General features: G+C 39.2%; 1 protein-coding gene across 7 annotated transcripts in view; it reads left to right on the top strand.

Moving 5' to 3' along the window:
* The window catches only part of ACSL4 (acyl-CoA synthetase long chain family member 4), a 76,298-nt gene that overhangs the window by 16,419 nt on the left and 32,157 nt on the right, over nucleotides 1–27,722 (top strand). The window contains exons 2-7 of one of the 7 annotated variants that reach the window (XM_067723867.1): nucleotides 11,897–11,949; nucleotides 23,262–23,368; nucleotides 24,533–25,063; nucleotides 25,302–25,479; nucleotides 25,877–25,986; nucleotides 26,104–26,242. In XM_067723867.1, coding sequence (XP_067579968.1) covers nucleotides 24,713–25,063; nucleotides 25,302–25,479; nucleotides 25,877–25,986; nucleotides 26,104–26,242 — 778 coding nt within the window. In that variant the 5' untranslated portion in view covers nucleotides 11,897–11,949; nucleotides 23,262–23,368; nucleotides 24,533–24,712. The remainder of the gene's footprint in view (nucleotides 1–11,896; nucleotides 11,950–23,261; nucleotides 23,369–24,532; nucleotides 25,064–25,301; nucleotides 25,480–25,876; nucleotides 25,987–26,103; nucleotides 26,243–27,722) is intronic. The other 6 variants (XM_067723871.1, XM_067723872.1, XM_067723868.1 and 3 more) reach the window with 6 other exon arrangements.

A 27,722-nucleotide genomic window follows, 5' to 3' on the forward strand; every position in this document is an offset into this window, starting at 1 on the left:
ATAGGACTATAGTCTTTAAAAGTCATATGAATTAAAAACCTATTCATGGAGATATTTTCTTACAACAGATCTGATTTGTCCTTTATGTACTTAATATACAAGTGTGCGCTTTGTAAGATGAGGAATTGACTTCAGTTTGAAATTATTAATTAAAGTTTAATTCTAGATTTTAGAAGTTGGGTTATAAATACTCAGTTGTATATAAACTATTTAAGATTGTTGTAATTTGATATCGTTGAAACACTTGGAATGAAAAGGGGTGTGTGTGTGTGTGTGTGTGTGTGTGTGTGTGTTAGATGGCACAAAGCTGGTTGTTCCATTTATTTTCCCATTTGTATATGACTGTGGATTCAGTCAGGACTTAGTACTTGGAAGTGTCTTTCCAGTAGTGAAGGTAAGGCTTTTGCTGATGTAGGCATACATTCTTGCCTTGTTCTCCGTGCGACCAGAGTTAGGGTTATTACTGGGGTCATCATTACGGATGTTTTTGCAAAAAGGCGGGGGGACACTCTGATAAGAATTACTCTGGGACAACATGTGTAAACCAGGGGACAGACCTAGGCAAGCTGGGAAATTTCCAAGTACTAAGTCAGTCGGGTTGAGCCAGTGCTTCTGAAGCTAAGCTCACAAATTGAGGTAACCAGCAGCCACAGGTAGCTTTCCCTTTACTTTGGAGTAAAACCGTTAATTTTCCAGTAAATGTGTTATCGTATATTGCAGTGGAATTGTATGTGTAGCAGCTGTGTTCCTGTTAGAAGTTTGAGCATGGTGAACTCAGTGCTGCTAGGCCCTGTCGAGGTTATTGCAGGACACAGAGCTGTGTGGGCCTTACAGGAAGTGAGATTACTTAATGATACTTTACTGTTGCCTGAAACATTTTCAAATGAAAACTTTGAGGGAAAGAAATGATTCAGCCTTTTCTGCCTCCTACTGCTTTTTGAAGTCAGCTAGTACACATTAGTAAGCTGATACCACAGTTGATTGGAACGTCTGAAGCAAGACATTCTTAGGTAAAATGATATCCTCTAAAGTTCTGAGTAGTTGGTCCCAGAGTTCAGATTGTTAACAAGTGGGTACTGATGGAGAGCTGACTTCTGAAATCCCCTCCCTTCACCGTCCCTCTCATCCCCCGTGTGGCAAGCAAAGAAGGGATACCCAGTTGGTACCTTTTGCCCATGACACCTTCATCTGGGAGGCCTCAATTCCCATTAGGGGGCTGGGTCTGGTTAGCTGAAAAATGGTTTCCTTGTGGGGCAGAGGAGTGCCAGTATGACTCTTCTCATACCTATTAAATCTTAGGCTGGTATCATCTGGCATTTGAGTTCCTGTTTGTTTTAATACGATAAGTGAGTGGAACTCTGGGCTTTAAGGAAATTATTGACACAGTATTTCCATCTGTATGGAACCCCTCATGATTATCTGGCTTTTTGATATTGTCTGTTCACTTGCCAGTAGTAGTCAATTTTTGTTAGTCGCATTTTGACAGAGGGTACCACGGGGATGCTTAACTTTAGGAAGCATTTAACATTGTAGTTACAGCAAGAAAAAAACCCACTCATTTTATCTCGCTTCATAGATCATATTACATGAGCGAAAGAAGTTTATTTTACTTTGAGTCTAGTTTAAAAACATAAGTGTCAAATCTTCTTTCCGTAGTGAGGTTGAAGTCAACTTTTGGCTCCTTTTGTAGCATCTCTTCACCACGTGAATAGGGCCAAATGCCTTAAGGGCCATACTGATTGTCACTTATCAACACACGCATATATGCACAGACACACGCTAGAATTCGTTGAGACTGGTGCTATATTTTCTACTTATGTATTGAATGATAAAAGTAATATGTTCACTGTAGAAGTTTTAGAAAATGTAGGGGAAAATAGAAGGACAAAACTAAAAATCACCTATAATTCTACAACCCAGGGATTAACATTTCAGCTTGTAGCCTGCATATATTTGGTTAAGTTGCATCTTAAACCAATTTCACTTCATATATCTTGACCGTTTTCTCATATCCTTAAATATCTTTTTTTTTTTTTTTTTTTTTTTTTTTGCAGTACACGGGCCTCTCACTATTGTGGCCTCTTCTGTTGCGGAGCACAGGCTCCGCGGCCATGGCTCACAGGCCCAGCCGCTCGGCGGCATGTGGGATCCTCCCGGACCGGGGCACGAACCCGCGTCCCCTGCATCGGCAGGTGGATTCCCAACCACTGCGCCACCAGGGAAGCCCTCCTTAAATATCTTTGACAACACTGCACTTGATGACTGTGTAGTATTCAGTCATAAGGATACATCATTATTTTACCAATCTCCTCTTGGGCATTTGATGTTGTTTCTAGTTTTTCTGTTATTTATATCACAGTGGTGACTATTGTCTACATTTTTTGTGTGTGTGCATCTCGGACTATTTCCTTAGGCTATTCGTAGAAGTAGAGAGTGAAATTATTCGGTCATGAGTTATGTAAGACTTCAAGTGTCCGGATGCCTGTTGCCAAATTGCTTTCTATAAAGCTTGTACCAATTTACACTTCTGTCAACAGGATAAAAAGTGCCTTTCTGTATACATTTGGCAACAATGAGTAATTTATTCTTAATTGGCACTACTTTTGATGGCTCCCCAGTGCATTGCTGTCTGTTTCAGCAAATAAAAATTATTCCTGGCAGAAATGAAAGTGGGGGATGTAATATCATAAACAGTAGTACTACAACGAACTGGCGGCCCCAGATACTTTGAGAATTGTTGAAGCAGGCCATATTTCAGCTCTAAGAGTCTGTGTTTCTAAAAATATATTTTTCTTTTTCAAGTAGTTTATCAATCTCATCTTTAATGTAGAGAAAAATGCTAATACTTTTCTTCTAAAATTATTGCTTCATGAACTGTACTTTGCTGTACAGCAGAAACTAACACAACACTGTAAAGCAGCTATACTCCAATAAAAATTAATAAAACATTATTGCTTCATGAGTGCTTACTGTTCATTACGTTAGTGCTTTCTGTATGTATATTTATTGAGTCATGCCTTTGAAAAGAAAATGTAACTTCTGGCAAAAATAGTCCAAGTTTTTGGAACATTTGGTTTGTTACACAGCAGTAATTTCTGGTCAAGGTCTCTTAAATTAACAAATACTTCTTTCAACTATTATTCAGTTCTTTAGTATTTTAGTAAAGGCCTTGTGAATTCGGAATCACCCATGTATCACCATACTGCTTGAGTAAACTTGGAAGGAAGAAATTTGGTAAGTCCAATGTTTGATATTATGCAATCGATTTGTCCAACACATTTTCTAAACTCAGTATCATAAGATTGCTGGTCCTAGAGGGCAGACAGCAGAAGCAAGAAGAACTACAGTCCTGCAGCCTTTGGAACAAAAACCACATTCACACAAAGATAGACAAGATGAAAAGGCAGAGGGCTATGTACTAGTTGAAGGAACAAGATAAAACCCCAGAAAAACATCTAAATTAAGTGGAGATAGGCAAGCTTCCAGAAAAAGAATTCAGAATAATGATGATTCAGGACCTCGGATAAAGAACGAAGGCAAAGATCGAGAAGATGCAAGAAATGTTTAACAAAGACCTAGAAGAATTAAAGACCAAACAAACAGAGATGAACAATACAATAACTGAAATGAAAACTACACTAGAAGGAATCAATAGCAGAATAACTGAGGCAGAAGAACAGATAAGTAACCTGGAAGACAGAATGGTGGAATTCACAGCTGCAGAACAGAATAAAGAAAAAAGAATGAAAAGAAATGAAGACAGCCTAAGAGACCTCTGGGACAACATTAAACGCAACAGCATTCACATTATAGGGGTCCCGAAGGAGAAGAGAGAGAGAAAGGGCCAGAGAAAATATTTGAAGGGATTATAATTGAAAACTTCCCTAACATGGGAAAGGAAATAGAGCCACCCAAGTCCAGGAAGCGCAGAGAGTCCCATACAGGATAAACCCAAGGAGAAACATGCCAAGACACATAGTAATCAAATTGGCAAAATTTAAAGACAAAGAAAAATTATTGAAAGCAGCAAGGGAAAAATGACAAATAACATACATGAGAACTCCCAGAAGGTTAACAGCTGATTTCTCAGCAGAAACTCTACAAGCCAGAAGGGAGTGGCATGATATACTTAAAGTGATGAAAGGGAAGAACCTACAACCAAGATTACTCTACCTGACAAGGATCTCATTCATATTCGATGGAGAAATCAAAGCTTTACAGACAAGCAAAAACTAAGAGAATTCAGCACCACCAAACCAGCTCTACAACAAAGGCTAAAGGAACTTCTCTAAGTGGGAAACACAAGAGAAGAAAAGGACCTACAAACACAAACCCAAAACAATTAAGAAAATGGTCATAGGAACATATATATTGATAATTACCTTAAACGTGAGTGGATTAAATGCTCCAAACAAAAGACACAGGCTAGCTGCATGGATACAGAAACAAGACCCATCTATATGCTGTCTACAAGAGACCCACTTCAGACCTAGGGACACATACAGACTGAAAGTGGGGGATGGAAAAAGATATTCCATGCAAATGGAAATCAAAAGAAAGCTGGAGTAGCAATACTCATATCAGATAAAATAGACTTTAAAATGAAGAATGTTACAAGAGACAAGGAAGGATACTACATAATGATCAAGGGATCAATCCAAGAAGAAGATATAACAATTATAAATATATATGCACCCAACATAGGAGCACCTCGATACATAAGGCAACTGCTAACAGCTATAAAAGAGGAAATCGACAGTAACCCAATAATAGTGGGGGACTTTAACACCTCACTTACACCAATGGACAGATCATCCAAAATGAAAATAAACAAGGAAACAGAAGCTTTAAATGGCACAATAGACCAGATAGATTGAATTGATATTTATAGGACATTCCATCCAAAAACAGCAGATTACACTTTCTTCTCAAGTGCACACGGAACATTCTCCAGGATAGATCACATCTTGGGTCACAAATCAAGCCTCAGTAAATTTAAGAAAATTGAAATCGTATCAAGCATCTTTTCTGACCACAACATTGTGAGATTAGAAATGAATTACAGGGGAAAAAAATGTAAAAAACACAAACACATGGAGGCTAAACAGTACATTATTAAATAACCAAGAGATCACTGAAGAAATCAAAGAGGAAATCAAAAAATACCTAGAGACAAATGACAATGCAAACACGATGATCCAGAAACCTATGGGATGTAGCAGAAGCAGTTCTAAGAGGGAAGTTTATAGCTATACAAGCCTACCTCAAGAAACAAGAAAAATCTCAAATAAACAATCTAACCTTACACCTAAAGGAAGTAGAGAAAGAAGAACAAACAAAACCCAAAGTTAGCAGAAGGAAAGAAATCATAAAGGTCAGAGCAGAAATAAATAGAAACAAAGAAAACAATAGCAAAGATCAATAAATCTAAAAGCTGGTTCTTGAGAAGATAAACAAAATTGATAAACCATTAGCCAGACTCATCAAGAGACAGAGGGAGAGGACTCAAAGCAATAAAATTAGAAATGAAAAAGGAGAAGTTACAAAAGACACCACAGAAATACAAAGCATCCTAAGAGAATACTACAAGCAACTCTATCCCAATAAAATTGACAACATGGAAGAAATGGACACATTTTTAGAAAGGTATAACCTTCCAAGAGTGAACCAGGAAGAAATAGAAAATATGAGCAGACCAATCACAAGTAATGAAATTGAAACTATGATTAAAAATCTTCCAAGAAACAAAAGTCAGGGACCAGATGGCTTCACAGGTGAATTCTTTCAAACATTTAGAGAAGAGCTAACACCCATCCTTCTCAAACTCTTCCAAAAACTTGTGGAGGAAGGAACACTCCCAAACTCATTCTATGAGGCCACCATTACCCTGATAGCAAAAGCAGACAAAGATACTACGAAAAAGAAAATTACAGACCAATATCATGATGAATATAGGTGCAAAAATCCTCAACAAACTACTATCAAACAGAATGCAACAACACATTAAAAGGATCATTACACCATGATCAAGTGGGATTTATCTGAGGGATGCAAGGATTCTTCAATATATGCAAATCAATCAATGTGATACACCATATTAACAAATGGAAGAATAAAAACCATATGATCGGGCTTCCCTGGTGGCACAGTGGTTGAGAGTCCACCTGCCGATGCAGGGGACGCAGGTTCGTGCCCCGGTCTGGGAAGATCCCACATACCGTGGAGCAGCTGGGCCCGTGAACCATGGCCGCTGAGCCTGCGCCTCCGGAGCCTGTGCTCCGCAAAGGGAGAGGCCACAACAGTGAGAGGCCCGCGTACCGCAAAAAAAAAATAAAATAAAAAATAAAAACCATATGATCGTCTCAATAGATGCAGAGAAAAGCTTTTGACAAAATTCAACACCCACTTATGATAAAAACTCTCCAGAAAGTGGGCCTAGAGGGAACCTACCTCAGCATAATAAAGGCCATATATGACAAAGCCACAGCAAACATCATTCTCAATGGTGAACAACTGAAAGCATTTGCTCTAAGATCAGGAACAAGACAAGGATATCCACTCTCACCACTATTATTCAACATAGTTTTGGAAGTCCTAGCCACGGCAATCAGAGAAGAAAAAGAAATAAAAGGATTCCAAATTGGAAAAGAAGAAGTAAAGCTGTCACTGTCTGCAGATGACATGATACTATACATAGAGAATCCTAAAGATGCCACCAGAAAACTGCTAGAGCTAATCAATGAACTTGGTAAAGTAGCAAGATGCAAAATTAATGCACAGAAATCTCTTGCATTCCTTTACACTAATGATGAAAAATCTGAAAGAGAAATTAAGGAAACACTCCCATTTACCATTGCAACAAAAAGAATAAAATACCTTGGAATAAATCTACCCAGGGAGACAAAAGACCTGTATGCAGAAAACTATAAGACACTGATGAAAGAAATTAAAGATGATACCAACAGATGGAGAGATATACCATGTTCTTGGATTGGAAGAATCAAGATTGTGAAAATGACTATACTACCCAAAGCAATCTACAGATTGAATGCAATCCCTATCAAATTACCAATGGCATTTTTTACAGAACTAGAACAAAAAATCTTAAAATTTGTATGGAGATACAAAGACCCCGAATAGCCAAAGCAGTCTTGAGGGGAAAAAACCTAGCTGGCGGAATCAGACTCCTTGACTTCAGACTATACTACAAAGCTACAGTAATCAAGACAATATGGTACTGGCACAAAAACAGAAACATAGATCAATGGAACAAGATAGAAAGCCCAGAGATAAACCCACGCACCTATGGTCAACTCATCTGTGATAAAGGAGGCAAGGATATACAATGGAGAAAAGACAGTCTCTTCAATCAATGGTGCTGGGAAAACTGGACAGCTACATGTAAAGAATGAAATTAGATCACTCCCTAACACCATACACAAAAATAAACTCAAAATGGATTCAAGACCTAAATGTAAGACCGGATACTATAAAACTCTTAGAGGAAAACATAGGAAGAACACTCTTTGACATAAATCACAGCAAGATCTTTTTTGATCCACCTCCTAGAGTAATGGTAATAAAAACAAAAATAAACAAATGGGACCTAATCAAACTTAAAAGCTTTTGCACAGCAAAGGAAACCATAGACAAGATGAAAAGACAACCCTCAGAATGAGAGAGAATATTTGCAAATGAATCAACCGACAAAGGATTAATCTCCAAAGTATATAAAGAGCTCATGCATCTCAATATTAAAGAAACAAACAACCCAATCCAAAAATGGGCAGAAGACCTAAATAGACATTTCTCCAAAGAAGTCATAAAAATGGCCAAGAAGCACATGAAAAGCTGCTCAACATCACTAATTATTAGAGAAATGCAAATGAAAACTACAGTGAGGTATCACCTCACACCAGTTAGAATGGGCATCATCAGAAAATCTACAAACAGCAAATGCTGGAGAGGGTGTGGAGAAAAGGGAACCCTCTTGCACTGTTGGTGGGAATGTAAATTGATACAGCCACTGTGGAGAGCAGTATGGAGTTTGCTTCAAAAACTAAAAATAGAATTGCCATATGATCCAGTAATTACACTTCTGGGCATATACCCAGAGAAAACCATAATTCAAAAAGACACATGCACGCCAACGTTCACTGCAGTACTATTTACAATAGCCAGGTCATGGAAGCAACCTAAATGCCCATCGACAGATGAATGGATAAAGAAGATGTCATACATACATACAATGGAATATTACTCAGCCATAAAAAGGAATGAAACTGAGTCATTTGTTGAGACGTGGATGGATCTAAAGACTGTCATACAGAGTGAAGTAAGTCAGAAAGAGAAAAACAAATATTGTATATTAGCGCATGTATGTGGAACCTAGAAAAATGGTTTGCAGGGCAGAAATTGAGACACAGATGTAGAGAACAAACGTATGGACACCAAGGGGGGAAAGCCGCGGGGGGGTGTGGATGGGGTGTGCTGAATTGGACGATTGGGATTGACATGCATACACTGATGTGTATAAAATTGATGACTAATAAGTACCTGCTGTATAAATAAATAAATAAAATAAAATTTAAAAATTACAAAAAAAAAAAAAGATTGCTGGTCCTGAGTCAAGAATTATCAATGTGACAGCAATTTTCATCTATTAAAACTTTTCTTTCCCAGTGGTTGTTTCCTAATGGTCAAGCTGTATCTTAGGTGGGTCTTACAAGTAGATTTTTGATATTTGTTGCTTTAAAAAATTCTTATTTAAATGCAGTTGTTCTATTGAGAGCTTTTAAAAGAATGTGCCTTTCCCTCTTGATACTGTTGGTAGTTTCATCCAAGGTAATCAAAAGGATAGGGATAGTGCACCTTTTTTTGTTTTCTAATAGTCTCACATTCATCTTTTTTTTTTTTTCAGTATGCGGGCCTCTCACTGTTTTGGCCTCTCCCGTTGCGGAGCACAGGCTCCGGACGCGCAGGCTCAGCGGCCATGGCTCACAGGCCCAGCCGCTCCGCGGCATGTGGGATCTTCCCGGACCGGGGCACGAACCCGTGTCCCCTGCATTGGCAGGTGGACTCTCAACCACTGCGCCACCAGGGAAGCCCCACATTCACCTTAAGAGTAAAACTAATCAATACTGATTAGAAAGAAATTCTTAATTTTGCTGTGTAGGGAAGCATATAAGATGCTTTCCTAATGTTCTAGAAAGTAGACCCTATTTTAGTCCATTTGGAGGGGAGAGGGAGGAGAGTTTGTTTTTAGAGACTAGTTCATTACTCTCATTTTAAAGCCTATTTCCGTTCTGAAAGTGTGCAACTTTTGAAGTAAGGAATGGAATCTCTATGCATGTGGTTTATCTTCCCATCCCAGGTGAAGTCTGGTACTTATATTGTAGGTTAGGTACTTGTCATTTTTATACCACACAATTTACATATGTGTGCTATGCAAATTGTGTGTATGTGTGATATATATAAAACCATACTAATGATAAAACTATATGTGTGTATGTGTATATATATAATTTATATACATAATTTATCATACTAATTATAAGGGGAGAAGTTAAGTAACAGAAAGAGTGATAATAGAATTCTTAGCTAGAGTTGAAGTATTTCTCTTCACATTCAAACTAGACTCTGTCTTTGAGCTAGGGTAAAGACAGTGGGTATAGTATAAATAAACATTGCTTCAAAACTTAGAAAGTGAAACAAAGAACTTACCCCTGAATACTGCAGATTTAACTACATAAAGAAATATTCATTGTTGTCATGGATATACAATTTATATGTTCTTCTAGCATTGAAAAGAATAATTTTTGACTTAGGAGTAAAATGAAAGATTTTCTGTTTGGCTAAAATTGATTATCATCATTCTAAAATATAATGGTACTTGTAGCTGTCCAGTTTTCCCAGTACCACTTATTGAAGAGGCTGTCTTTTCTCCATTGTATATTCTTGCTTCCTTTATCAAAAATAAGGTGAGCACACATGCGTGGGTTTATCTCTGGGCTTACTATCTGTTCCATTGATCTATATTTCTGTTTTTGTGCCAGTACCATACTGTCTTGATTACTGTAGGTTTGTAGTATAGTCTGAAATCTGGGAGCCTGATTCCTCCAGCTCCGTTCTGTGTTCTCAAGATTGCTTTGGCTATTTGGGGTCTTTTGTTTTTCTATATAAATCGTGAAATTTTTTGTTCTACTTCTGTGAAAAATGCCATTGGTAGTTTGGTAGGGATTGCACTGAAAAGTAGATTGCTTTGGGTAATGTAGTCATTTTCACAATGTTGATTCTTCTAATCCAAGAACATGGTATATATCTCCATCTGTTTGTATCATCTTTAATTTCTTTCATCAGTGTCTTATAGTTTTCCACATACAGGTCTTTTGTCTCCTTAGGTAGGTTTATTCCTAGGTGTTTTTTTTTTAAACATCTTTATTGGCGTATAATTGCTTTACAATGGTGTGTTAGTTTCTGCTTTATAACATAGTGAATCAGTTATTCATATGCATATGTTCCCATATCTCTTCCCTCTTGCGTCTCCCTCCCTCCCACCCTCCCTATCCCACCCCTCTAGGTGGTCACAAACCACCTAGATGATCTCCCTGTGCTATGCGGCTGCTTCCCACTAGCTATCTATTTTACGTTTGGTAGTGTATATATGTCCATGCCACTGTCTCACTTTGGTATTTTATTCTTTTTGTTGCAGTGATAAATGGGAATGTTTCCTTAATTTTTCTTTCAGATTTTTCATCCTTCGTATATAGGAATGCAAGAGATTTCTGTGCATTAATTTTGTATCTTGCTACTTTACCAAGTTCATTGATTAGCTCTAGCAGTTTTCTGGTAGCATGTTTAGGATTCTCTATGTATAGTATCATGTCATCTGCAAACAGTGACAGCTTTACTTCTTCTTTTCCAATTTGGATTCCTTTTATTTCTTTTTCTTCTCTGATTGCTGTGGCTAAAACTTCCAGAACTATGTTGAATAACAGTGATGAGAGTGGACAACCTTGTCTTGTTCCTGATCTTAGAGGCCATGGTTTCAGTTTTTCACCATTGAGAACAATTTGGCTATGGGTTTGTGATATATGGCCTTTATTATGTTGAGATAGGTTCCCTCTATGCCCACTTTCTGGAGGTTTTTATCATAAATCGGTGTGGAATTTTGTCAGAAGCTTTTTCTGCATCTATTGAGGTGATCATATGGTTTTTCTCCTTCAGTTTGTTAATATGGTGTATCACACTGATTGATTTGCATATATTGAAGAATCCTTGCATTCCTGGGGTAAACCCCACTTGTAGAATTTTGAATATTGTTTCTTTGAGCCAGGCTCAGTTACTTTTGTGAGATCCCCAATAGCACGGCTTTTAGTCATTTCTTGTTTTTCCTTTGGTACCTGGCTTATGAACTACCTGGCTTGTCATGCACAGGTAATGTGAAACAGCATGTGAGGTTTCTTTTTATTTAGTTATTTATTTTTTAAAATGTATTTATTTTTATTTTTGGGTGCATTCGGTCTTCGTTGCTGTGTGCAGGCTTTGTCTAGTTGTGGCGAGCGGGGGCTACTCTTTGTTGCGGTGCGTAGGCTTCTCATTGCGGTGGCTTTTCTTGCTGCGGAACACGGGCTCTGTGTGCGTGGGCTACAGTAGTTGTGGCACGCGGGCTCAGTAGTTGTGGTTTGCGGGCTCTAGAGCGCAGGCTGAGTAGTTGTGGTGCACGGGCTTAGTTGCTCTGCAGCATGTGGGATCTTCCCGGACCAGGGCTTGAACCAGTGTCCCCTGCGCTGGCAGGAAGATTCTTAACCACTGCGCCACCAGGGAAGTCCGAGGTTTCTTTTTAAAGGGGATCTTTTCTCATGTCACTATACATAAATGTTGTCTCTTATTGCAGATTGGAGTCACGAAAGATACACGGGTTCTTCTTAAGAGAAAAAGAGGAAATCTGTAAGTATTTGTCCTTTAAAAATTCTAAATTTGCCATCTTGTCAGCTTTTGGAGAAAACTAAGTGACCAAACTAACAGGCATTTTTCCTCTCTTTATATTAGAAAAGCCCTGCCAGTATTTATGTTTGTGTTCAAAAGGCAATATTTGGGAAAGTAAAATAGGAAAGCTTTTTACTCTGGGCAACTTCTAAAATTTAAACTGTCACTCACTTATGAAAGGGGAAGTGACGCTTAAAATCTAAATACAATCTTTTTCTTTTGAGTATTACCAAAAAATGGAGTCACAGATTGGAGTTCCAATTCTGGCTACTGAGGCGGTGTGTCTTTGACAAGCTGTTTAGCTTCCCTTTGCCTCAATTTCCTCATCTGTAAAATGAGCTTAATAAGTGTAAGTGTCCAGTGACTGGTTCATTAATATTGATGAAGTTGAATCTGTAGTAGTGTATATTTTCTCCAGTAAATTGAAGCTTATTCTAGTTACTGTTTCTCAAATTGTTTTACATATATTTCTGATCTTCAAAAATCTAAGCATCTCTGCTGTCCTTTACTGAGGCATCTACTCTAGACTATAATATAGAATGAAAGAAATACAACAGAGCACCTAAAGTTAGAATTTTAGTGTTTGAGCCTTGGACCTTGAAAATTACCTAGCCCAGGGGTTCCCAAACATTGACCTATAGACCGTGCCCTCACCAGTGAAGCGTTTTTACTGGTCCATGGTGAAGTGAGGAAAATAAAGACAACAGGCCATGAGATTTTTAAAGCTAAACTTTTTCCATTTAAATGATTGCTTCTTATTATAAGATACATCCTCCTAATTTTGAGGAGTTAGACCCATTCTGTATTTTATGAAATGATAGTGACAGTAAATGATAGGTTTATGGTTTTTGTTTTTATGTCCATACCTGGCCAAAAAAAAATTGGCAGCTGTGTCATTGCTGCCTTCTTTGTTTTTAAAACTTTTATTGGTCCATGATATCTTAAAATCTGAATCCAACTTTCTCATTGTACAGATGAGGAAACAGACAGGAGCTTATTTAATTTGTTCCAGGTAGTGCAGCTCAGCAAGCTGCTGAGCTAGGACCGAAAGCTCTGTATACAATGCTGCCTCTCTTGTATTTCTGCTCTTCTGAGAATTGCTTTCATTATAATAGATTATGAAATTGAAACAGAAGATCTAGTAGTTCTTATGTGCTAGTTCAGAACACTCAGTGTTCTTGTAAAGGTAAGGCTTAAAGTCTACTGATCAGCCTGCATTAGAAAAATCTGGAACATGACCAAAGATTTTCATCAACAGGCCAGAATTAGTTGTCCCTGAATTCAGCTACATAGGCAGCATGCTATTTCCATGATTGACAAAGAAGATACCAATAAGTTTAGTGTTTCCTTTGGGAAATAGACCATAGTGCAATTGTGAGGGCTGTAGTATTCAGGCTTCTATAGTTATTTATCCAGAGAGTCTGTTCCCTCTCTCTCTCTCTCTCTCTCTCTCTCTCCCCCTCTCTCCCTCTCTCCCTCTCTCCCTCTCTCCCTCTCTCCCTCTCTCCCTCTCTCCCTCTCCCTCTCCCTCTCCACACACACACACACACACACACACACACACACACACACACACACACACACACACACACACCCCTACACACATAGATAAATACTAACAGTAGTTGGCCTGCAGCCCATCTAGATGTGTTACAGAAAAAACTACCAAGGTGAAGAGCTGGAGTTGCCAGGAGCCTTAGCAAGAGGCCAGTTGTGGCCAGTTGTGTTCAGGTGTCAACAGACACCTTGGAGACTCCTCTTCAGTTGGCATAGCTCTGCCTTGGCTATCCCCAAACACACTTCAAAACAGAAATACCTAATTCCCTCATCTCCCTTGCCTCACTCACGTTTGTGAAGCTCTCATGGGCCAGGTAAACAAATGAACGTGAAGGGAGAACAGAATGGAAAGTATTACCCATCCCTAACGTGGAGACATTATCTCTAGGAGTACTTTTCCATGGCTTCTTGTATTTGACTTCATGTGGCTTCCTTCTTTAGTTAAGAATTCTTTAATTTCTCAAATGTCAGGCACACACTAATGCAATGTCAATAATTTAAATACATATTGAATTAATAATAATGTCAACAATTTAAATACATATTGAATTAATAATAATGTTAATAAAAATACGTATTGAATTTTTCGTTGTCTGGAATACCTGTGCCCTTTTCTTACCAACACTAATATTTAAGAGTTGACTGAATGGCTATAAGATTTCAGTCTTCAACAGATTTATCACTCTTTGAGTTCTTTTATTAACCTCATTTATAATGAGTATTTACTACTGAAGAGCAGAGTGAAGCTGTTTTGTTTTGTTTTGTTTTCTACCATGATACAGTTTCACATCGTGGTGGCCAGGTAGCTGAGTTGTAGTGACTTAATTAGCCATTTTGTAAGAAATGGTTTAAGACCACCTTGCTGCATAACTTTTAACAGTGTGAAGTACTGGGAAACAATATTAGCAGAGAACCAACCTATTAAACTGGTCCCTCTTCTAGCAAAGGTGGAAGATAGGGCATGTGGCCAAAAAAGATATAAGTTGCAAAATTCTCCCTATAACACAGAGGTACTCCTGTGGGAAGTATCACTGCTGGTTACAGATTTTTATTTGAACCTGAGTTCATGTTTGGCAGCCCACAGTTGTATTACTTTATTATAATTAGTAGATAAGATGATAGAAGACAGATGAGTAACAAATAGGTAAGATGACAGAGTCTGCATATTTCTCACTCAGATGGAACACATGTGTAACTGTGAGCTAATTTGAAAGATCAGATCTGTAGCCCAGTTGTTTTTGATTAACTAATGTTACGATCATAAAGAAAAAATATCCAGTAAATGGAAGACTCTACAGACAAAATTAAAGTCTACACCATGCGTGACGGGCCGTCCAATGTAGCAGCAGGGTTTTGTCTACAGGGATCTGTAGCAGATTCTCTTTAGCAGCAGCTGTAGAACACTGGAATTGTCATTGTGCTGGCTGCTTCCCTTCTACAGCACTGAACACATAACTCCTACAACTTAGTTTGTCTCCCCTTTTTCATGATGTCTGATAAAGTTGGATTGTAACATCATGCTTTGTCAGTAGGTGCCACTTCTAGCATGATATATCCTCAAAATTCCTTACATGTAAGCTTTGGATTAAATTATATCCAGCCCACTCTCAACTTTGGAAAGCTAGCTGGGATGAAGTGAGAGAGTAGCATTGACGTATATACAGTACCAAATGTAAAATAGATAGCTAGTGGGAAGCAGCTGCATCACACAGGGAGATCAGCTCGGTGCTGTGTGACCACCTAGAGGGGTGGGATAGGGAGGGTGGGAGGGAGATGCAAGACGGAGGGGATATGGGGATATATGTACACATATAGTTGATTCACTTTGTTATACAGCAGAAACTAACACAACAATGTAAAGCAATTACACTCCAATAAAGATGTTAAAAAAAATTGTGTGTTGCGATCACTTAAAATGAGGAAGAGATATGTAACACAGTGTTACATATACATACACAGTGTGTGTGAAGTGCAGAAGCACAACATGGGCTCCTAGATCTCATTTCAACATACTAGATCTCTTTAACACATGTGAGTAGGGTCCCAATTATATACTATCCGATGACCTAGAAAAAGCATTATCTGATGAATGAATGCTGAGGATGTTCTTAAGGTGTTATGGGAGGGAACACGTGCTAGAACAAGAAAGAGCATTTTCAACATGGCAGCTGAGGTGCTTTCTTTTCTGGGGAAAGCTGGGAAGAGACTAGCAGGATGGCGACTTCAGGAGTTAATACCTGTCCAGGTGATGAAGTAAACAGGTTTGGTTAATCTTGTTAGAGACAAACCCAAAGATCAGTCATAGTTGTGAGATACTCCTAGTCAAGGTAGCTAGGCACAGGTGCAATGTGGTGTTAGAGAGCATCTGTATATTCACCCTAGGTGTTTTTGTTTTGCTTTTTTCAGTTTTCAGATGTATTTATTATAATTACTGTATACCAGGTTAAAAGTTTGCTTGTATTAGCTATTTCATATTTATTATATTGGCTTACTAACTTTGAGTCAGGTGAGACTTACAAGGGGCAGACGGATGTATATTTCACATGATTATTCAGTCTTGTAGACTGCCTGATAGCAAAAGATCCTGCTAGCTACTCTTAATGACTTTTATTTTCTTAAAATATTAACATTTAAAAAGGTTTAATGTTAAAATGTTAATTTTAATGTTTTAGTGTTAAGGGTTGACTGAATGGCTGTAAGATTTCCGTCTTCAACAGATTTATCAGTCTTTGAATTCTTTTATTAATCTCACTTATAAGGTATATTTACTGCTGAAGAGCAGAGTGAAGTTTTTTTGTTTGTTCTCGACCATGAGACAGTTTCACATCATGGTGGCCAGGTAGCTGAGTTGTAGTGACTTACTTAGCCATTTTGTAAGAAAATGGCTAAATAAGTCATTTGTCTACAAATGTTTTAAAGTTAAAAGTTTTAATATTAAAATATAAAGTTAATTATATTGTAATGTAGCTCCTGTAAAGTTTGATTTCATGAACCAAAGGCAACCAATTTCTTTAACATGTATATGAGCTTTCTCCTATATGTTTTAAAATCATTTGGAGCTTTTTAATAGTGTGTGAAAGAAAATAGGAGTTTTTAAAAAAGCACCCCAGGCCTTCACAGAAGTCTTGGTGATGTAATATCTATGTAGAACTATGATCTTCTAAAGTGCAACCGGTATGCTTACCTGTTTAATCTCTTGTATTTTTTATAATTTTCTGATTTAAAGTTTAGTGAATACAGCTTATCCTTTTCAGAAGGCAAGTTATCTCTTTATTTGGTGTTTAAATTACCCTTAAGTGATGTATGATTTGAAAATGTGATTTCTTAAAGTAGCACTGACACAGTTAACCATTGATTATCAAGTTTATATTTTGTATGTTTTCATAAGGTATTATTATATCAAGGACAGATGAAGTTAATTTGCCCTACCACGTGTTTCAGCTTGGTAGAGGTGTGCATCCTTCCTTGGTTTAGTCTATTTTATAAAACTTTTGAAAAAAAGTGCCTTGGCATTGACTTCAGTTTATTAGTTTTTCTCTGTGCTGCTGGGAGAGATGGTATCTTTTAAATTCAGACTTTAATCAGTATGTAGTGTTTGTTTACTTTGTGTACTGGAGCTTAATGTATTACTAATGCTTTTTGTGTTTAACCTAGCTATCTCAGAGCGTTTGAAGTAACTGGAATGAAATACTTAACATTAAACTTGACCTCAAAATTTAAAAAAAATTGCACCTGATTTTCACTTACACTTCTAGGACTTACTAGACACCTAAAGGGCTTTTTTTCCCCTATAAAAATGCCTTAGGCTGTAGGACAGATCAGTGCTCAAAGTTGTCATCAGGATTTTTTTCATATACAAAGTTTGTCACTCTCACCCATTTAGATTATACCAGTATGACCAAGGTCACAGACAGTACAGCTGAAAGTATGGACTTTAAAATCAGATAGACCTGGGTCCAAATCCCTACTTAGCTGTGTTAACTTGGGCAAATGATCTGTCGGAGACTGTTCTATCATCAGCTATGTCATCAGGGTGTTACTTCAAAAGGGTTTTCTGATGGACTAAATGAAATAATATATCCAAAGGACTGAGCACAGTGCCTAGCTCCTAGTACAGGCTCAGTAAGTGGTTATTAATCTGGTTCTCATATAGAATGCCGAACATCAACAGGAATGATTAGCTATCCCCTGACTGAAGCTGATGCCCTGCCCTTTTACAGCTGAACTACAAATGCAACACTTGATTTCAAGGAAGCGCAACTCAGAGTTTACGTCCTCCTGGCGGGACAGCAGTATTTCTCTTCATACATGGCAGGACAGCATTCCTCTCTGAAAGGCATCCGTGAAAAAGCACGTAGTAAAAATTCTGTAACCCTCTTGCTTTTATAACAACTGTCTTTTCCCTCCATGTAACAGGCAGTTTTTCCAGTTTCATATTTTCTCGCAAGCAACTAAATACGTGTTCAAATTAATTACCAGGGGCTTTTAAGAGTATGTCATTTCCTAGAGTGTTGGCATGGACAAGTGATTTTTTAAGAAGATGACTAAGGTTGGTTGTCTTCCGGCTATTGCACTTACGTCCATTTTTACTTTATAGTTTCAGAGCAATCCATGTCCATTCCTTTTTTTTTTTTTTTTTTTTTTTGGCTGCGCTGGGTCTTCATTGCTGCTCACGGGCTTTCTCTAGTTGCGGCGAGCGGGGGCTACTCTTCATTGCAGTGTGCACGCTTCTCATTGCGGTGGCTTCTCGTTGCGGAGCACGGGCTCTAGGCGCTCGGGCTTCAGTAGTTGTGGCACATGGGCTCAGTAGTTGTGGCTCATGGGCTCTAGAGCGCAGGCTCAGTAGTTGTGGCGCACAGGCTTAGTTGCCCTGCGGCATATGGGATCTTCCCGGACCAGGGATCTAACCCATGTCCCCTGCCTTGGCAGGCGGATTCTTAACCTCTGGACCACCAGGGAAGTCCCTCCATGTCCATTCTTATTTCAGTCAACAAGTTTATTGAACAGTTAACACACAGAGATACTGTTGTAGGAGGATTCAGCAGCAAACAATAAACTCTCTGCCTCATGGAGCTTTTATGTTCTAATGGGGGCATTCATAATAAACATGAAAAATAAAGCATATGACATAGTAGTTACAAGTACTAGGGAGAATAATAAAGCGAGAAAGGGATAGGAGGTCTTGGGGTTCAATTTTGGAGTGGCTAGAGAAGGCCTCACTGAGAAGGTGATATTTGAGTAAAGACAAAAAGAAGGTGAGAGAATAAGCTGTGCAGGTATCTTAGAAGAACATTCCAGGCAAAGAGAATAGCATGTACAAGGACCCTGAGGCAGGGTCATGCTTGGTGTGTCCCAGAAACAGCAAGGAACAAGTGGGACGGTAGCAGAATGAGGCAGGGAAAAGTGTCGGAGATGAAGATGGAAACTTGAGGTGGACGACAGATCCCGTCTCCTAGGTCTGAGTAAGGACTGTATTTCTGAATGAGTCATATGGGGATTCTTTGAAAGATTTTGAGCAGAGGAATGGTATGGTCTAACTTGAACTTGAACTAGAGCACTCTGGCTGCTGAGTTTAGAATTTATTATAAAGGTGGAAGCAGGGAGATCGGATTGGCTATTGCATTTATCCAGGTGAGAGAGGATAGTGGCTTGAGCCAGGATGGTAGCAGTAGAGGTGGTGAGAAGTAGTTGAATTTGATATCTGTTTTGTAAGTAGAGCTGGTAGGATTTGCTGTTGAATTGGGTGTGGAATGTGTGAGAAAGAGAGGGGAGTGAAAGTGAACCTGGTCATCGAAGGCTTTTGGTCAAAGCAACTGGAACTACAGAAATGGGCAAGACTGGGTGTGCTAGGTTTGTGGGAGGACGATCAGTGGCTCAATTTTCAACATATGTATTAAATTTGAATATGTAACTGATATCTAAATGGATCTGTTGAGGAAACAGTTGGATATACAAACCTAGGTGTCTAAGGGAGACCTCCAGGCTAAGGGGGGACATTTTGAGAGTCATCACCATATATATGCTAATTAAAGCTGTGAGACTAAATGAGATCACCACGGGAGTGAGCATAGATAAAGAAAAGGTTCAAGGACTGAGCACTATAGCGTTTAGAGGTCAGGGAGATGAGGAAGAAGCAGCAAAGAAGATGGAGAAGGAATGGCCAGGGAAGTCGGAAGAAAACCTGAAGAATGGGGTCTACTGGAAGGCAAGTGAAGAAGTTTCCAGCAGGAAAAGAGGGGTCAACGGGGCTAAAGGCTGGTAGTGGGTCAAAGGGGATGAGGACTGAGCTTTAATTGACCTTGGGATCTGACAACATGGAAGTCATCAGTGAACTTGATCAGAGCAATTTTGTGGAATGGTAGAGGGGAAAGCCTGAGCGTAGTGGGTTCAAGAGAAAATAGGAGGAGGGAGCTGGGTGAGAGAGCACAGAGACAACTCTTCTCCTTCTCCTACAGAGAGGGAGTGGTTTTTAAGATGAAAGAAATAAAAGCCTGTTAGGATGCTGATGGAACCGATTCGAGCCGGAAAAATTAATGAGGCTGGAGAGAGAGGGAAGAATCAGTAGAGTGGCACCGCCAGGTCTTTCTGGTCTAGACAGGGGTGTCACACACAAGTGAAGGGGTTGGCCTTAGCTAGGAGCATCACTAGTCCATCTCTAGTCATGGGAGAGAAGAGAGCACATGGCCACAGATCCGAGTAGATGGGGAGACACACTGGTGGGAGTCTGTGGAAGTTCTCTTCAGATCGTTTTAGTTTTCTCAGCCAACTGGTAAGCCAGGTCAGCAGCTGAGGATGAGGATGGCAGAGGAGCCTCGGTGGTCTGAAGAGAGAGAACAAAGTGTAACCCCAGGAGAGCAAACCCCAGGAGAGCAAGCCTCTGGATGGCCTAGTGGACGCTAGGGCAGCATGGTTTCCGTGCAGCTTCAAGGGTCCCTTTGAGGGAGCAATCATGGATCTAAAGGGGGGCGTTCAGCACAGCTGGGTTTTTCTCTAGCCAAATTCAGCTGCATGGGGATGGGTGCAGATTAGGTGGCAGGCGGGATTTAACCAGGTTGTGGTTTAGCTGAGTGAGTACAATGAAGAGGGAGAGATGCAAGCAGGTCGAAAGTGTATTCCAGGAACTGATTATTAATGCTCATGAAATTGAAGCCGGATCAGACGAAGGATTCTCCCAACAGGGGCACGAAGTAGATAACACAAGCGGTATTCCTGTTTTACACGCAATGCCACTGGTACAGAGCTTTTAGGTGAGAGGTCATATATCTCATCCGAAGTCACACATGAGAGCAGACGCTGAGGTTAGAAGCCAGACCTCCTAACTTTGTTTAGTCCATGTACCACCCAGGATATCAGACTTTCTCTTCTTTAGAGAACAATTCATTTTCCCCTAACATAATAGCGGGGTGCATAGTCTTGAGTTGCCAAATCATCATACACGTGTCTCTTATAGTATAGCGGCGTTCTAGTAACGTTGACTCTGAAATAATTCAATTTTCCCATTGACTTAGATCATAAAAGGGGAACAGCACTTTCCACAGAAAGCTCGAAAGCATCTGCCACTCTACTTGCTGTTTTCTGATACATCCTGCAGTTCTGCCCCCATCCATTCCCCAGTCCATGAGGACTGTCCTCATTTCCCAATCTTTGTCCTCTCCTTTTGAAAACATATCCATCCTTCATACAGACTCCAAATACCGTGCTATTTTGTGAAACCTTTCTGGATGGTTCTCCGTCCTCCCTCTTTTTGTCCCCCCAAAACTGGATGTAATCTCATCCCTCTTTTGAATACCTTTAGCGTTTCATTCTTGTTTCTCTGATGGGATCTATCATATTCTACTGTATATATTTGTGAACTCATCTCCCTGCACCCTGCCATGCATATGGACACATATGTACATGCACACGTGCATGTAAAGGATTGAGAACATGTTTTACTCATCTTTGTGTTAAGTGTTCAAAACTTACACATAGTAGGTGTTCAGATCTTTTTTTTTTTTTAACGAATGTATCAATAGGCTGGATGTAACACTGGGGACAGGCCTTGGTTACAGTTTGTACTGTCACAACATTTGCTTCTCTTTGAGATGGAAGATCAGACGATATCAGTGGCTCAAATATTCAGCTGAAATGGAGGTTCCAGTGTGCTCCCACCAAAGCAACTCTGCCTTTTGCTTTTATCTGTACTTGTGTTTTCACGTCCACATAAGATTTTATTCAAATGAATGAGCCATGCCTCGCCCCCTGCCCCCAGTACCACCAGAAAGAATTAGAAAACTTCTGGACTAAACGACCTCTCTGATCTCTCTTTACCTGAATGTTCTTTGAGCCTTGTGTACTCTGTGTGTGTGTGTGTGTGTTTATGTGTATGTGTCTCTGTACTACGAGGATTAAGTAGATGTTTCCCTACCTCCAAGACTTAAGGCAAATCTGTTTAAAAAATTAAGTGTATGTAACAACATGAATGACTGAACACATACAATACAGTTTAAATCTAGCTAGATTGTAAGCTCTTCAAAAGCTGTCTTCTACTTCTTCAGCCCCAAGGGTGAGCCTGAGGTGGTACTTCTGGTATTGTCCCTGATAATTTACATATTGAAATAAGTATTTATTTTGAATTGATTTCCTTTCAGTACTTCTTTATATTACCAGTAAAGAATTATTTTAAAAAATTGTGTGTGTGGGTAGACTATCATCTGTGACTCTCCTTTAAGGTTTATAAAGGAGTATTATGAAGTATTTGTTATAACAAAGAGGTGTTGGGTTTGATAGGGTTGAGAACTCCTGGTCTGTGCTTTAGGTGCTTAGATGTTTAAAAATGATGGTATAATCAAGGATCAGAATGAGTGGTAGACATTTCAAGTGATGTGGGAAATTAGAAAAAGGAAAGATTATCAAGGATTTGGGTAGTCATGGAATGTCTGATGGAGGAGAGGATTGTTAGAGGGAATCTTGCATATTGAGGATCAAGCACTATGATAGACACTTGATGTACCTTGTCTTGAAAAAATGAATGACCAGACTTGTCCAAGAGACTGAGAAAGCAATTTCTAGGTATAGTAAATCATAAAATTAAAGTTGGAAGGGCCCCAGGAAATCATCTAGGCCAGAAATTTTTAGTGTAAGGGTGGTGTCACCCTTTGGTGTTCATGGATGGATTCCAGGGAACTCAGGAATCCCCTGAATTTGTGTATACCATTTTGCATATCTTTCTGAGGGGAACTGGGTTCATAGTTCTCATTGGATGCTGAAAGGGGCCCATCACCTCTAGGAAGTTAAGGGCTACTGATCTAGTCAGATCCTAAGCTCAGACAGATCGTTTTGCCCAAGGTTATACAGCCGCCAGTCAGTGACAGAGATGGGGTCTGAAACCCAGGTCTTTTCACCTGTAGTTTCTTGCTCATTTCACCACACTCAGTTGAAGGACATGAACAAAAGCAGAGGCAGGATTAAGGATTAAGCCAACCATTTTATAGTAGTTGGTGTAAAAACGCACAACTCTCTTGGGGTCAGTAGTCCATTTCCACAAGAGTTGCAGAAGGATGCACTTCAATTTGTCTCCTCAAAGTGAACTAATATTTTAATTTTTGTAGTTGAAATATACCGCCATCTCCAAAATAGCTTTCTCAGCTGAAGGCAAGTTCCTGGAGAGACATTATTCTCCCTGAGGCTGTTTCTGCAGTTCCTTTCCATTTGGCACTGTTTTTTCTGACCTGCAGTGGCCTCCAGTTTCCTGTCAAATCAAATCAAAACTACTTTGCCTGATTTGTCAGACCCTGTACTACTGTGGCCCGTTTAGCCAGCGAGTACTCTGTGCCCCACTCAGGTGAGTGTCCATTTTTTTGGCAGTCTCTCCTCTCCCAAAGTCCTTTCATTTCTACCTCTTCATCTTTTATCATGTGGTTCCCCAGCCCAGAATGACCTCCATTCTTTCTCCTTTGTTTCCAGATTCCTGACATAAGGTCCAGCTTAAGTCTAATCTCCACAAAGCCTACCCTAATAACTGTGGACCATTTTGCACTTGCTCTGAACTGCTATCGCATTTATTGCTTGCAGTGCACACCATAGCACTTAGGTATTTCCACAGGCTTTTCATCGGAAAAGGTCCAGTGGTCACTTTGGGAGTGGGATTCCAGGAAGTCCAGGGTGGGACTCTGGGCACCCCCAATCCCTGCTTCAGCCAGAGCAGTTCCACTTTAGTGTCTATATATGGGAAGTCTGCATGAGTGTTTATTTGAAGAAATGGTTTTGCTGCCACCTTCTCCTGCAAACAAAGTTTGAAAACACTGGATCTATCTTGTGTGCTGATGGTCTCACAAGTGTTAACTCGTAATGAGCAAGGGCCAGGACTTACACTACTTTGGACTTAATACTACCACTCCCAGGCAACTAGTGCAATTTTGAGCACAAAAGTGGACAAGTAGGAAATGATTTTATGATTGTATTGCTCCAGTTTGGGGGATAGGAGGTAGTGAATAGCATTACCAAGAAATTATTTTAAAGAACAACTCAGAATAATATTTCTGGTTTGATCTTTGAGAAATAAACCAAAATTGGTAGAATTTTTCTCTCTTTTGGAAACAAAACCAAATCCTATTTAAAGCTGTCCAGTTTACATATACATATTTAAGAGAAACCTCAATATTGGCATTCACTACTCTCCCAAAGTTCAGCCAAACTTAAATACCACATGCCTGCACTCATATAGGCACTATAAGTGTTACACGACTGACTTACAGAGTGATGTGTAGTATACCTAAAAACCTATAAAAATTAAATTTAAAATTTATGGCCATAATGATTAAAACTGGAAAATGCCAGTCTTTCAGACCAGTTATTTCCGCTTTCTTGTATCAAATCAATTATAGCAACTAATAAAGACCTGAGTATTTAAATCAGTGGTCTGTCAACTTGCTAATACTCTTTTGTTTTGTTTTTGTTTTGTTTTGTTTTCCCTGCTCTCTGCCTGGTTTGTTGTCTTCACCTACAGGTGTACTTTATTGTCGGCTTCCAAAGATTACTAACTCTTATCTGTATCGTTAAAATTGAACTGCCTTGACTCTTCTGCTACTCTCACTACTGCTTCCATTATTGCCTTCTTCAGCAAAATCAGGCTTTCTGAAGCCAAAGAATAACAAGAAATAAACACCATTTTAGAAGCCTTGCCACTATGAAACTTAAGCAAACTGTGCTCACCATTATTTTGCTGCCTATCCACTTGTTAATAACAATATACAGTGCCCTTGTATTTATTCCGTGGTATTTTCTTACCAATGCCAAGAAGAAAAACGCTATGGCAAAGAGAATAAAAGCTAAGCCCACCTCAGACAAACCTGGAAGTCCGTATCGCTCTGTCACGCACTTCGACTCACTAGCTGTCATAGACATCCCTGGAGCAGACACCCTGGATAAATTATTCGATCATGCCGTATCCAAGTTTGGGAAGAAGGACAGCCTGGGGACCAGGGAAATCCTAAGTGAAGAAAATGAAATGCAGCCAAATGGAAAGGTTTTTAAGAAGGTAAAGCATTTTTGTGCTTCCTATTGTTTTTAAAGGGGAAGGTACACTTTATTATAAATCAAGTGCATTTAAAACATGCTGGCGTTCCATTATAGTGCCCGTAACTAATTCTCAGAAGGTGCTCACAGCATCTGTGTAATTCACTTAAGGATATTTTTAGAGTTCTACACTTTGAATAGTATGTTAATTGCTTGTTTGAGTACATATGCTAATATTACAGAATGTCTCACTTTAACAGTTAATTCTTGGGAATTATAAATGGATGAACTATCTCGAAGTGAACCGCAGAGTGAGTAACTTTGGTAGTGGACTCGCTGCATTGGGACTGAAACCAAAGAGCACTATTGCCATTTTCTGTGAGACCAGGGCTGAATGGATGATTGCAGCACAGACCTGCTTTAAGTACAACTTTCCTCGTAAGTGCCTGGTGTTTTTGGAGGGGGAGAGAGTGGGCTTCACTTACATGTGAAATTGTCCTGAGATCCTCTTGTTTTCCAAGCAAGTGTTCAGCCAGAACCTGTTGGCCTTGAGAAACTGAATTGACTGATGACTTTTGCCCAGTTTGTGGCACTTCCAGTATTTCTGGGTTTCTTTAGGTTTAAAAAGTTAGAATCCCGAAAATTTGTAAGAAAGATTTGTGACTACCAGGAAGTTTGAGGCAAGGTTGAAGGGTAATAGCAGAGACTATGAAATCAAATGAGATTATAAAATGTCTTTGCATCTGTGAGTATATCTGTCATTAAAAGTTGACTTAGATAATATATCTAAGAAATGTTTATCATTTAACTTTTGTGTTCATTTTTTATTATGCAGTTGTGACTTTATATGCCACACTTGGCAAAGAAGCTGTAGTTCACGGGTTAAATGAATCTGAGGCTACCTATCTGATTACTAGTGTTGAACTTCTGGAGAGTAAACTTAAGGTAAGTATGAAATTTTCTTTTAATTCATGGCAGTGTTTGACAGCATAGGAGAATATTCAAGAATTGAGTTTATTGCATACCCATATTTAATAACTGGCTTTTCTTTCTGCTCAACAGACTGCATTGTTAGATATTAACTGTGTTAAACGTATCATTTATGTGGATAATAAGACGATCAATAAGGCAGAATACCCTGAAGGATTTGAGATTCACAGCATGCAATCAGTAGAAGAGTTGGGATCCAAGCCAGAAAACTGTAAGTAAAGCAGTTAAAACAAATGCATTAATCTCTTCAAGGCTTGTTATTCCAGTAGGTTAGGAAAAGCAGTAATGCAAGTGAAAGCTGTAAAGTTCTCTGATTTGAAACAAGTTTTGTATAACTCAATAAGAAAACTTTGAAAATGTTTAAAAACTCTCAAGACCATATACGATTCAGATTTTTCTCTCCCTTTCTCCTCAAGAAGGTAACCACTGTTTGAAATGTTACTAAATGGCTGAGGCTATGGCAGTTGCTCCCAAACTTTTCTTTTTTCAAAGAAACCCGCTGTAACCTTCCAATCTGGACTCACGTAAGGCAGAGATCTCAGGCCTTCCATTCAGTAAACTGTTTTTTTTTTTAATGCTTAATGCTGCTGATTTTCATCACGTCTCAGAGGATGCAGAGCTGTTTGCCAAAACCGTACTTGGCTTATTCTACCACTGATACGGTAGCTGCTATTTCATTTGAAACAAGTTAAGTGTGTCTTATATCAAAATGTCAGTTGGTCATCAGGACAGAGGGTTGAGCAAATGAAGTACTCCATTGAAATATTTTTCTTTCTCCTGTTTAATGAGAAGATCACAATACTCTACTAGATGAGTAATCCGAGTCTTTTATCATAGGCATAAGTATGCCTGCCCTTTGCTCTGGGGAGAGATATTATCTTTATTGTACTGGACAGTGAACATGCCTGCTCCTTGCTCTGGAGGGAGACACTTTCTCTGTCTTCCAAGGCTGTTCACTGTGCAGTCATCCTTGCAAAGACAGCCTGGAACAGTCAGTGCCTCTGCTCGCAAGATGTACAGAAACTCAAGAGACCCGTGGAGAATTATCTCTCAACACCAGGTTGACCCTGCAAGATCGCGGTAAACTTGACTGGGAAGTCCTGATTGGTAGGGATTTGTTGGCACAAAACTGGGGGGGGGGGTATTGGTCCTCATAATTTTGTGTGAGCCAGAGCATGATAGACCACAGGTCCCACCTAGTCCGCTCATCTCTACAGTTAATAAGACACATATGTTTGGAGTGATCCTTTACCTGAGTAGACAGTTGTTATGATGATGACAAGAAGTGAAGTGTCACATTGTGTGCTTAGCCTGAGAAGACCTTAACATATCTACTGCTGCCGCTTCCATCAGTCATCAGAAGGATGCAGTCCCTATTTGCTTGATTTATAAACTATGACAGTAGATCCCTTTAAGGAGCACTAACATTACCCCATTTAAGTATAGCTTTATCTTTGGTTATCTCAGTACTAAATCATACTGTTTAAAATGGTTATTTTAACTTGTATATATAAATGTGATTCATTTTATAAACTGATTTGTAAAAAAGTTTATTTGGTAGAGCAGTTTTAGGTTCACAGCAAAACTGAGGGGAAGGTACACACGTGCACAGCGTCCCCCATTATCAGCATCCCAGAGTAGTATGTTTGTTACAATTGATGACCTTACATTGACATCATTATCACCCCAAA

The sequence above is a fragment of the Pseudorca crassidens genome, chromosome X (genome assembly GCF_039906515.1).
Source record: "Pseudorca crassidens isolate mPseCra1 chromosome X, mPseCra1.hap1, whole genome shotgun sequence".
Classification (NCBI taxonomy): Eukaryota; Metazoa; Chordata; class Mammalia; order Artiodactyla; family Delphinidae; genus Pseudorca; species Pseudorca crassidens.